The sequence below is a fragment of the Bos indicus genome, chromosome 9 (assembly GCF_029378745.1).
Source record: "Bos indicus isolate NIAB-ARS_2022 breed Sahiwal x Tharparkar chromosome 9, NIAB-ARS_B.indTharparkar_mat_pri_1.0, whole genome shotgun sequence".
Classification (NCBI taxonomy): domain Eukaryota; kingdom Metazoa; phylum Chordata; class Mammalia; order Artiodactyla; family Bovidae; genus Bos; species Bos indicus.
This window is the reverse complement of record NC_091768.1, coordinates 41954509-41967630: the sequence shown is the minus strand read 5'-3', so window position 1 is coordinate 41967630 and position 13122 is coordinate 41954509. Positions and strand designations below refer to the sequence as shown.

The 13122-nt window shown below is 36.7% G+C and overlaps 1 protein-coding gene across 1 annotated transcript in view; it reads left to right on the top strand.

Moving 5' to 3' along the window:
- AFG1L (AFG1 like ATPase) overlaps nt 1-13122 on the top strand; it is a 197836-nt gene that overhangs the window by 145730 nt on the left and 38984 nt on the right. The window contains exons 9-10 of the mRNA XM_019967261.2: nt 485-555; nt 812-912. Of these exons, the coding sequence (XP_019822820.2) occupies nt 485-555; nt 812-912 (172 nt within the window). The remainder of the gene's footprint in view (nt 1-484; nt 556-811; nt 913-13122) is intronic.

The window sequence follows — 13122 nt, the reverse complement described above, 5'->3', positions numbered from 1 at the left end:
TGAAGCTGGTAATTTAATTCTGGATGTTTGATCCTCTCAGTCAGTGGTTTGACTTGATTTTTTTAAAAGGCAGCTTCAATATTTAATTTCACATGTACCCTCTCAGTAGAGATTTCAAAGGATACTTTGCTGGATCCTTGACTGCCTTGTCTATTTGTTCTTGTTTTGCATGCAAGAGAGAGCCAGAAGCCTTTCTTCTCATTGTGTACACATAGTATTAATGGATTTACTCTGCCTGTATCGTCTCATTACTGGAAACAGCCAGAAGCACAGAAGTCTTTCAGTGTATGCAAATAAGGCAGAATCATCTACCTGAGAGTTAATATTCTCTGCTTTTAAGTGTATTCTAAATCTAATGTTTGTATTTAGAGCATAACATCCTGTTCTTTTTTTTATAGGCAAAAAGCTAAGCAGGCTCAGGCAGCTGTTTGATGTTGGCTTCAAGTGTTATTAATTTCATATTCTATTATTCTTTTCACTGTAGCACAAGTGAAGCTGATGTGGAGGCTGTCATGGATAAGTTGTTTGATGAGCTGGCTCAGAAACAAAATGATTGTACGTAAGTTAATTTCTCTTGAAAGAGAATACATTTAGAACACAATGCCCAATCTCCACTGACCAATTAATAAGTTCCATTGCTGTATATGGGTTGATGCCACGCTCAAGTGGCAGTCATTGTATCAGCATTTTGTCTAATTTATGTGTTGAATCATGTGCTATTATTCATCAAGCTATGCATTTCCTATCTGTAAGAGATGAATTTTATAGTAATTATCCAGACAAGATTGAGTCTTTGTTCATGTTCCCATAGTAACTAGACCAAGGATTCTAAAAGTGCAAGGCAGAGAGCTGCGGCTGAATAAAGCTTGTGGAACCGTTGCCGACTGCACATTTGAAGAGCTGTGTGAGAGAGTGAGTATCCAGACACGTTCAGACTCAGTGGCCTTTTCACATGTTAAAATACTTCATATTTTCCTCTGTGCCTGTTTCAAATTTTAAAATACAATTTACTGAGTCAGAACTGGTTTATTAGTCTCATTAAGAGAAATACTCATCTGTATATGCCCATGTGCTTTTTATAGATATTGGCAAAAATTTTACACTTAGAAGGGCTCTAACACAAAATTAGAAATACAGAGAGAGCTGTCAACTATAGCTGGAAGCAAAACTAAAATGGGCTTTAGGGATATTGTATAAAAGTCAAACATAAGAAATTTTTTTTTTTTAAAGATATGAGGTTACTATGTGGGGAAAGGAAGATGATGTAATACTACCATGATCCAGGAAGTATGATGTAAAAGAGTTTCCATTCCTTGTTCTCATGGATCCTCTGTTATTGTTATAATATCTGACCTATTTAGGTCAGGTTAAGGAAAGTGAATTTTTTTAACTATGACATCTATATTATATAACAGTATATCCAACAGAGAAAATATATATATACACACACAGTTTCATATAAATGAGAGAGACATTGATTGCAAATTAATTATAGATATGAATTCTTTCTTTTAAAAGCTCTGGGAATTCTCAGGACTCAATGAGTATTCAGTTGATTATAAATCTTAAGAAAAACAAAGTCAATTAAATATAACTTTAAGCATAAAACCTCGTTGTCATGTATAATTTATCATTCCAACTGGTCTTTCTGATTTATCTTGACTTTTAGGTAACTAAAAAGGAATTATTTTTCAGGGAGAAGAGAAAATATTTTTTATACCTACTAGCCATTTTATGGCTACTTTTCTTAAAACCTAGTAACTTCATTACTTCTAAATTTGTAATTTTCAACCCAGAGAGAAGAATCCAATCTACAGATGATATCACAGTAATAAAGCACTTCAAGACCCATAATGATTAGGATGAATTAGAATCCTCGGACAGGTTGATAATGTCAGTGTCTGGTTATGAAAGTCATTCTGGGTGATATGGACTGTTCATACTTCTATTGGGTCAGTCTCATCAAGGTGTCCAACTCTGTGCGACCCCATAGATGGCAGCCCACCAGGCTCTGCCATCCCTGGGATTCTCCAGGCAAGAACACTGGAGTGGGGTGCCATTTCCTTCTCCAATGATGAAAGTGAAAACTGAAAGCGAAGCTGCTCCGTTGTGTCTGACTCGAGACCCCAGGGACTGCAGCACCAGGCTCCTCCGTCCATGGGATTCTCTAGGCAAGAGTACTGGAGTGGGGTGCCATTGTCTTCTCCAGATCAAGGTCCTAATAACCTAATATCTTTAGGCATAATTTTATTAGGGTTTCCATTTAAGTTTTACTTACTTTGCCCAAGAAATAAACTTGGGAAAAATCTTATATATCTGAGAAGCTTACCCTACTTCCACAGAAGGGGACCTAGTGAGGAAAGGGAAGGACAGATCAATTGTGTCTTGGGGTAGTAGGGCAAAGGTAGGTCTCTTAGAGCAACTACTGAGTTTTTATCTCTTTTTTTTCTATGTGCTCATTATTTCAGGATACTTAGTACCAGGAAAAAGTCACTAATCAGGGACTAAAGTCTTCATAGTCTACTGTATGGGGGTCGTGAGGAAGAAGAGTGATTGGAACATTACCTTGAAAAACTGAGATAACACATAAAAATAATTATTTTTATCTTATTTGACAAAAATATGGATTATAATAGCAACCAGGAACTAAATTCCTAAAATAAACAATGAACAAATTACTATTTATTTTTTGGCATACCTTTTTTGACAAAATTTTAGGATGATAAAATAGTATATCCTATGTTTCATAATTTGGTTGAGTACATGGAAAGCCCTGTTTAATTCATGAATGTTTCAGTTACTTTCTTTTAAAGTTCATGTGGTGTCATTGTCCTTGTTGAGTTTTTTCTTTCTTCAAGTTGGCTAGATCTTCATTTGTCAGTGACTTTGCTTGAATACATTTGCTTTATATCCATATTGTAATTGTGGGATACTTACTACATCAGACTGGATGACTGACATTGAATATTGACATGATAGGTTGGATTAAGCTAGTATTAAGCTGTGATGCAAGTTTGAGGAAGGATTATATTTTTTTTAATTGAAATATAACTGACCTACTAAAATATTAGTTTCCGGTGTACAACATAGTGATTTCAATACTGTTATACACTGCAAAATGACCACTGGAAAATGACCACTAGTAAGTCTAGGTAATACCTATTACCTTATATAGTTAAAAATTTTTTTCTTGTGATGAGAATTTTTAAGATCTAGCAACTTTCAAATATGCAATATAATATTATTAATTATAATTCTCATGCTATACATTATATCCCTATGACTTATTTATTTTATAACTGAAAGTTTGTACCTTTTGACCTCTTTCACCCATTTCTTCCATTCCCCAAGCCCCATCCCTTGCAGCCACCAATCTGCTGTCAGTAGATATAAGCTGGTTTTCTTGTTTTGTTTTTGTATTTTTAGATTCCACATATAAGTGAGATCATGCAGTATTTGTCTTTCTCTCTCTGACTTACTTCACTTAGCATAATGCCCTCAAGGTCATTCCATGTTGTTGCAAATGGCAAGATTTCATTCTTTTTTATGGCCGAATAATATTTCAGTATGTAGGTATACCACATTTGCTTTCATTCATTGACTGGCACTTAGGTTGTTTCCATGTCTAGACTATTGTAAATAATGCTGCAGTGATTATGTGGTGCATATTATAATTTCAAGTTACTGTCTTTATTTTCTTCAGATAAATACTGAGAAGTAGAATTGCTGGATCATATGGTAGTTCTTTTTAATTTCTCAAGGAACCTCCATAATGTTTTCCATAGTATCTGCACCAATTTACATTCCCACCAATAGTGTTCAAGGGCTCCTTTTTCTCTACATCCTCACCAACACTCATTTCTTGTCTTTTTTATGCTAGCCATTCCAACTGATATAAGGTGATATCTCACTGTGGATTTGAATTGTGTTTTCCTGAGGATTAGTGACATTACACATCTCATGTATCTGATGGCCATCTATATTTTCTTTGGAAAAATACTGTTTAGATCATCTGCCCATTTTAAAATTGGATTTTTTTTTTTTTTTGCTATTGGATGAGTTCTTCATATAGTTTGGATATTAACCCCTTATTAGATGTATGATTTGCAAATTTTCTTCCATTCAATAGGTTGCCTTTTCATTTTGCTGATGGTTTCCTTTACCGTGCAGAAGTTCTTTAGTCTGATGTATTCCCACTTTCGGAGAAGGCGATGGCACCCCACTCCAGTACTCCTGCCTGCAAAATCCCATGTACAGAGGAGCCTGGTAGGCTGCAGTCCATGGGGTCGCTAAGAGTCGGACACAACTGAGCGACTTCACTTTCACTTTTCACTTTCATGCGTTGGAGAAGGAAATGGCAACCCACTCCAGTGTTCTTGCTTGGAGAATCCCAGGGACGGTGGGGCCTGGTGGGCTGCTGTCTATGGGGTCGCACAGAGTCGGACACAACTGATACGACTTAGCAGCAGCAGCAGCATTCCCACTTTATTTTTGATTTTGTTGCTTTTGGTGCTAGATTTAGAAAACGTCACCAAGGCCTAGGTTAAGGAGTTTGCTGCTGCTGCTGCTAAGTCACTTCAGTCGTGTCTGACCCTGTGCGACCCCATAGATGGCAGCCCACCAGGCTCCTCTGTCCCTGGGATTCTCCAGGCAAGAATACTGGAGTGGGTTGCTATTTCCTTCTCCAGTGCATGTAAATGAAAAGTGAAAGTGAAGTCGCTCAGTCGTGTCCGACTCTTAGCGACCCCATGGACTGTAGCCCACCAGGCTCCTCCATCCATGGGATTTTCCAGGCAAGAGTACTGGAGTGGGGTGCCATTGCCTTCTCCGAAGGAGCTTACTGCCCATGTTTTCTTCTAAGAGGTTTATGGTTTCAGGTGTTATCTTCAATTTTTTAATCCATTTTGAGTTAATTTTTGTGTATGGGGTAAGATAGTGATCAAGTTTCATTCTTTTGCATGTGGCTGTCCATTTTTCACATTTACTGAAGAGACTGAACTTTCCCTATTGTATGTTCTTGGCTCCTTTGTCATTAATTAATTGACCATATACATGGATTTATTTCTGTGTTCTCTGTTCTGTTCCGTTAATCTATGTACTTAGTTTCATACAAATATTATACTGTTTTGGTTACTATAGCATTGTAATATAGTTTGAAATTGGGGAGCATGATGCCTATAGCCTAGAGAAATTCTCAAGATTTCTTTGGGTATTCAGGCTCTTCTTTGGTTCCACATAAATTTTTTGATTGTTTGTTCTATTTTTATGAAAAATACCATTGGAGTTTAGATAGGGATTGCATTGGATCTATAGCTTGCTTTGGGTAGTGTGGACATTTTAACAATATTAATTCTTCTGATCCATAAGCATGGACTATCCTTTCATTTATTTGTATCTTCTTTAATTTCTTTCATTAATCTCTTGTAGTTTTCAGCAAATAGGTCTTTCCTCTTCTTAGTTAAATTTATTTTCAAGTATTTTATTCTTTTTGAGGCAATTATAAATCAGATTGTTTTCTTAATTTCTCTTCCTGATAGTTTGTTATTAATATATAGAAACATAACAAATTTTTGTATATGATTTTGTATCCCATGACTTTGCTGAATTCTTTTTATTAGTTCTAACAATTTTTTGGTGGAGTCTTTAGAGTGTTTGATATATGGCATGTCATCCGCAAACAGTGACAGTTTTATTTCTTCCCTTTCAATTTGGATGCCTTTTACTTCTTTTTCTTGCTTAATTGCTCTGGCTAGAACTTGCAGTACTATGTTGAGTGAAAGTTCTGAGAGTGGGCATCTTTGTCTTGTTCTTGATCTGAGAGGAAAAACTTTTTAACTTTTTGCCATAGAGTCTAATGTTAGCTATGGGCTTATTATATATGACCTTTACTATATTGAGGTACATTACCTCTGTATCCACTTTGTTGAAAATTTTTATCATTAATGGATGTTGAATTTTGTCCAAATGCTTTTACTGCATCTCTTGAGATCATTAAATGATTTATATCCTTCATTTTGTTAATTTAGTGTGTGCAAATTGACTACTTTGTACATGTTAAACCATCCTTGCATAACTGGAATAAATCCCAATCCCATTTTAATATTGTCTGATCCTTTTAATGTACTCTTGAACTTGGTTTGCTAGTATTTTGTTCAAGATTTTTGCATCTATGTCCATCAGGGATATGCATGCTCAGTTGTGTCTAATTCTTTGTGACTGCATGGACTGTAGCCCACCAGGTTTCTCTGTCCATGTGATTATCCTGGCAAGGATACTGGAATGGGTTGGCATTCCTCCTCTAGGGGATCTTCCTAACCCAGGGATCAAACCTGTGTCTCCTGCATTGCAGGCGGATTCTGTACCACCCAGTCACCTGGGGAGCCATCAGGGGTATTGGCCTGTAATACCCCTTTTCTTGTGACATCTTTGTCTGGTTTTGGTATCAGGATAATGCCAGCCTTGTTAAATGAATTTGGAACTGTTACCTCTTCTATTGTTTAGAAAAGTTTGGGAAGTATTGGTATTACTTCTTCTTTTAATGCTGCATAAAATTCATCAGTGAAACTGTCTAGTTTTTGATTTTGGGAGGTTTTTGATTTTTGATTCAATTTCACTGCCAAATTTGCTATATATTTTTTCATGATTCAGTCTTGGTACATTGTATGCTTCTAGGAATTTATCCATTTCTTCTACATTGTCAAATTTGTTGATGTATAATTGTTAATAAGAGTCTCTTTTTAATTTAATTTTTAAATTGAAGTATAGTTGATTTACAATGTTGTGCCAATCTCTGCTATATAGCAAAGTGACTCAAACACATATAGACATTTATTTTAAAAATATTCTTTTCCATTATGATTTATCACAGGATATTGAATATAGTTCCCTATGCTATGTAGTTTACATCTGCTAATCCTACACTCTCAGTCCTCCCCATCCCTCTCCCCTCCCCCTTGGAAACCGCAAGTCTGTTCTCTGTGCCTGTGAGTCATTTGTGGATATGTTTATTTGTGCCATATTTTAGATTCCACATATAAGTAATATCATATGGTATCTGTCTTTCTCTTTCTGACTGACTTCACTTAGTGTGATAATCTCTGGTTGTATCCATATTGCTGCAAATGGCATTATTTTCCTGTTTTTTTTTATGGTTGAGTAGGAGAAGGCAATGGCACCCCAGTCCAGTACTCTTGCCTGGAAAATCCCATGGACGGAGGAGCCTGGTGGGCTGCAGTCCATGAGGTCGCTAAGAGTTGGACACGACTGAGCGACTTCACTTTGACTTTTCACTTTCATGCATTGGAGAAGGAAATGGCAACCCACTCCAGTGTTCTTGCCTGAAGAATCCCAGGGATGGGGGAGCCTGGTGGGCTGCCGTCTATGGGGTCGCACAGAGTCAGACACGACTGAAGCAACTTAGCAGCAGCAGCAGTATTTCATTATATATAGGGACCACATCTTCTTTATCCATTCATCAGCCAGACATTTAGGTTGTCTCCATATTTTGGTTATTGTAAATAACACTGCTGTGTACACATAATAGTCCCTTTGATCCCTTGTATTTCTGTGGTATCAGTTGTAATATCTCTTCTTTAATTTCTGATTTTATTTATTTAAGTCCTCTGTTTTTCTCTTGGTGAATCTAGCTAAAGGTTTGTGAATTTTGTGTTTTCAAAGAACCAGTTCCTAGTATTATTGATCTTGCTATTGTCTTTGTAGGCTCTATTTTATTTATTTCCATGCTGATCTTTGTTATTTCATGAAGGGCTACATTTTAAAGTTTGTTTGTTAGTATTTTCTTGGTATGATGATTTTGCATTTCTTTGCAACCCTTAAAATCTATGTCAGTTCAGATATTGAATACCTTGCAGGAAGAGGACTCCTGTATCCCTCCCAGCTCCAAGCACAGTTCCTCAGATCTGAATGCCTGCAAGTTAACATCTGGTCTTTTGGTCTGTGGGATTCCCATTCTCTGCAAATCTACTGTTCAACACTATCCTGCCCAGAGAAACACTCTCAATTAGGAGACCCTATAGTACCTTCATAGTAATAGTAGCAAACGTTACCATGTACAGGCATCATTCTAAGTACTTTATATATATATATATTAATTAATTTAATACTTACAATAGGTAGGTACTACTATCCCAATTTATAGGTGGAGAAATTGAGGCACCAAGATATTACGTTACTTTCCCAAGATCACATAGCTAGTCAGTGGCAGAGCCCAAGGCTTGAACTCCTTGGTAGTTTTGGAGTCAGAGTCTATGCTCTTAATCACTGCAGCATATCTGAAATACTGTTCTGGAAAAACTCTACATGAAATCTTTAATGTAATTCTGCTTCTACCGTGAAGTACAATCAGGTACTTTGTGAATTGCCACATCTGAGCTAAACCTTAAGCCTTACGTAAAGCATGAAACTGGCTGGGGAGCAGATGGCCTCCAGTCTGAGAGACCTGCCTCTCTGTTAGAACCTTGGTGCAGAACTGTCTGACTCACATATCTTGGCATGTCCACTGGGAATGGGTCCAGCTACTGACCTCTCCATGCCCCTAAAGGCAACCTAGGGCCTTGTGCCTTCAGGATAGGGACCTCATGCCTTAGGCAGCCTCATTCCTTTATTCCTTAGTAAAAAATACCATTTTTTTCCTCCCAATCATGATATGAAAAAAGTTGGGAAGCCCTGCCTTGGAGAACTGTGGGCAGGTAAAAGAGAATATGTTTGAATGATCTTTGTTCCCTGTCACTCCCTCCACATTAAAGCTGTGGTAAAGGAAAGTGGAGCAAATTCATTTCTTCAGACATAACATGAACTTTAGGGTTTTCTTTCCTTTCCTTGACATAGTTACTTGGCTTAATCACAGAGTAATGGAGAAGTCAGAAATATTAGTTAAGTCAGAGGTTTTTGAAGTGTGGGTCTTAGAAGTCTAGGGGCTGGAGACACTTTCAAAGGTCCTAGAGGTCAAAACTCTCTCTAATAATACTGGGATACTGTTTGCCTTTTCCATTGTGGTGACATTTGCAGTAATAGAGCAAAAGCAATGGTGGGTAAAACTGCTGGTGCTTTAGCGTGAATCCAGGCAGTGGCACCAAACAATGTTATCATTGCCCATGGACTTACAGTTTCACTCTAAAATGTCCTTGAAGAGGCAGTAAAAATGATTAATATTGTTCAATCTCAACCGTTGAGAACATGGTCATGAAGGAAGAATATCTAAAGTTCCTCTGCTGTATTCCAAATATGAGGGTTGTCTTTAGTAAAAGCATTTGTGCAGTTGTTTGACTTGTTAGCTAAACTACCTACTTTTTTCATGGAACACCATTTTCACTTGGAAGGATAAGTGATAGACTATGGTTATTCAGGTTTGGCAGACATTTTCTCACAGTGTTTAACAGACATTTTCTTGAAAATGAATAAAGAAAAAGTTCACTTCTTTCACTTTAAGAAAGCAACTACCAGTATTTGTTGCCAATGATAAAATGTGAGCAAATGAGTGAAAAGTAGAATTTTGGAAAACTTGTTGCTGCCACCATGAACTTGGTATCTCTTCCCAGTTCTTAAGTATTTTTTTTTCCTGATGAGATTGATGGTGATATTAACAAAGTTCTGGTATTGTATAATTAAATACATTTAGAAGATATCCATAACTCTTTGATTGAATATTTTCCAATAACCAATGTGTACTCTTATGATGAAGGTCCATTTAAAATGCAAGAAAGATTAATGGATTTTAATATAACAGAATTTTAAAACTATGCTAATATTGTTTCATATTCTATATTACAACTGTCATTTAAAAAATTACTTCTTGTCAAATTAAAAAAAAATTTTGAATAGACTTATTTTTTAGAACAGTTTTAAACTTATAGAAAAATTGAGAAGGTAGTCCAGAGAGTTTCTGTATATTCCCAAATCCAGCTTGCCCTGTTATTAACATCATACATGACTGTGGTATATTCATTGTCATTAATGAGCCAATATTGATATTATTATTCTTTTATCTATTTATTCAGTTATTATTTAGCTGCATCAAGTCTCAGTTGCACGGTGCACAGTCTCGGTAGTTATGTAGCTTAGGCTTAGTTGCCCTGTGGCATGTGGGATCTTAGTTTCCTGACCAGGGATCACCCCTGCGTCTCCTGCATTGGAAGGCCGGTTCTTAGCCATTGGACCAGGGAAGTCCCTATATTGATATTGTTAACTAAAGTCCATATATTGTTCAGATTTCCTTAGTTTTTACCCAGTATTCGTTTTCTGTTCCAGGATCCCGTCCAGAGCACCACGTTACCTTTAGTCATTGTGCCTCCTTAGATTCCTCTTGGTTGTAACAGTCTCTCAGACTTTTGTTTTTGATGACCCTGACAATTTTGAGGCATACTGGTCAGTTATTTTGTAGAATGTCCATCAACTGAGATTTGTCTGGTGTTTTCTCCTATCTTGACTGGAAATGTGGACTTCAGGAGAAAGACCACAGAGGTCAAGTGTTATTTTCATCAGATCATATCAAAGGTACATATTATTAACATGACTTATCACTGTTGATGTTAACCTTGATCACACTTGTCTGATGTAGTGTTTGTTGGGCTTTTCCACAATAAAGTTACCCTTTTCCTCCTTTTTCCATAGTGAGCTCTTTGGAAGGAAGTTCTTACTGAGTTTTCATATAGCAGCAAAGAAGAAAATCCACATTTATCTAATAAGGTTGTTAAAAGACTTTTCCCTTTTCCACTACATATTTGTGTGAGGCTAGATTTTCTTCATGCAGAAGGAAATGGCAACCCACTCCAGTGTTCTTGCCTGGAGAATCCCAGAGACAGGAGAGCCTGGTGGGCTGCCGCCTATGGGGTTGCACAGAGTCAGACATGACTGAAGTGACTTAGCAGCAGATTTTCTTTAACCAACCTACGGTTGGTTCAACCAAAGCAACATGTCACAGTATTTTGACTATAGAAGCAGGTATGAGAATTCCACTATCTTCTGTCATGCCAGGCATTAAAAAGATGTGCAAAAAGTATAAAACAATGCTATTCCTCTTAAAAAATTATTTTCATTTTAGAAAATATAATTATTTTCACAAAAATTTTATTTCTGTTATTTTTATAGGTTGAATATAAGTTTTATCATTGCTATTTTAAGTAAATTAATAAACACTTTAGAATTTTCTCAGTTTTCATTTCTAATACAGTAAATATTGGGAGATATAACCTGCATAAGCAAAAGCTCGTGGGTTCTTCAATAATTTTTAAGAGTGTTAGGGAGTCCTGAAACCAAAAAGTTTGGGAACCGCTTTCTTTAGAGTTAAATTTCTGTGAACCTAAAATGAAAGTACCCTCTATTCAAAGAAAGCAAACCAAAACTGAATTCTAAAGGCTTAATGAGTGAACTGACTATACCTAAATTTTCCTTATTGAGAAATGTAATTTTTACACCTGCAGAAAATTGTTTCCTCAACTGATAACTGTGCTCACAAGTAACTGTTTGCAAGAGTAGTTTGTTATTTGTGTCTTAAAAATAATGACAGGTGGCCAGGTGTGTTTGCAAAAAGTCTGAGCAGAAAAATGTATCAGTTTATGCATATGCACGGGTGTATACGTTGTTCACTGTCAACTTTTTGTTCCTTAGCTTTGTTCTTTGGTTCTTAGTATTCAAAGAATGGAGATCCATCAGATATGTGTTTTGCTTTTCAACTGTCTATTAGTCTTGATTATGTCATATTAATTTGTATATTGTTAGACTTATCAAATTGTATCAAACAGAATCTCTTGGGGAGTGTTGCTAAAAGAGGCTTCCCTTCTGGTTCTTTGTTCTGTCTCTATTTCATTTGTTGTATTCCAAATGAAACCACTGAATAGGGACTACTTCTGGTTTGTGTACCTGGTACACTCTCAGTAAATACTAAAGGATGAATAGCTTTTATCTCCACTGTTTGGCCGAGAGTCAAGGCTGATGGTGTTTGGATGCCAGTGGTGGTGATTAGCATCAGGGAATAAGGGCATTAATCACCAGAGCTGAGGCAGCCCACGAATCTCCTTGGCCGTTTACCTTCCTGGCAGCAAAACCATTCTGGTAACATGGCTGATCCATGTGTGTCTGTTCCCCAGATATTCTGACCTCTGTCTGAATAAGGCAGTCTGGCTAAAGCATAGGAACAGGTAGGGCAGAAGTGAGATTCCAAAGAGCTGAGTAGAGAATGGGTCAAATTATTGTAGGGAGGAAGGTAAATCCAGTGTTAAAAATGAGTCTTAGGTCTTTCTGTCCTTTATGTTTCCCTGACCTCATTCCCAGTCGACCTCTTAGGTAAAACATCATGAAAGTCACCTTGAAAGCCATCTTATCTAACCACCATTTATCCAATCCTGAATTCTCCCTACAAACCCTTGCTTGCCTTGCAGCGCCAGTTTGAGGGGTGCAATTAAATGTATGAGAAGGAATTTAGGACATATGCAGTAAGATGGTAAGTTTCAACATACATACCTGGACCCAACTGTTTGATATTGGCCCTCCAGATTATGAGGAAAGTTTTTGGAAAAAAACCTCATAATTGACCCATACCATAATTTGATTTAAAAAGTTAAAGTATATACTAGTAACTTTTAACCCAAATCTACATAATTATCCTGAAATTTAAAAAATGAAAGAATAAGAATTTGCTGTAAGGTTGGAAGTTTAGACTGAAAGATCAGTTTTTACTAATTGTTGATGATAATTAGTCTTTTCTAGGGGAAAAACTATATATTGGGTTAAAAGTTATGTTTTGTGTGTGTGTGTGTTTACTATTTTAAAGGAAAAAAGACTTTAAGAGCAATGCCCATTTAAAAGGGGCTAGATTAGAAATTAGAAAACTGTGGCCACTTAGAATAATTGTGGTCATTTTCATGATACAAATGGAGGTAAAAATAATCTGAAGGACTGGAGAAAAACTGGGTGGAGAGAGCACCTTCCTAGTTTCTTCACATGGGAAGTTTTCACACAGACACACTGTGAGACTTAAGTAGTCTTGCTCAGCTTCTGTTCCTAGACTGGAATAAGAACATCTCCTTAGCTGATGCAGCGAGTATGACAACAAAAAATTTAAGCTCTTCAGGCCATGGACTTCTCAGACACAGCTGCTTGAAGCCT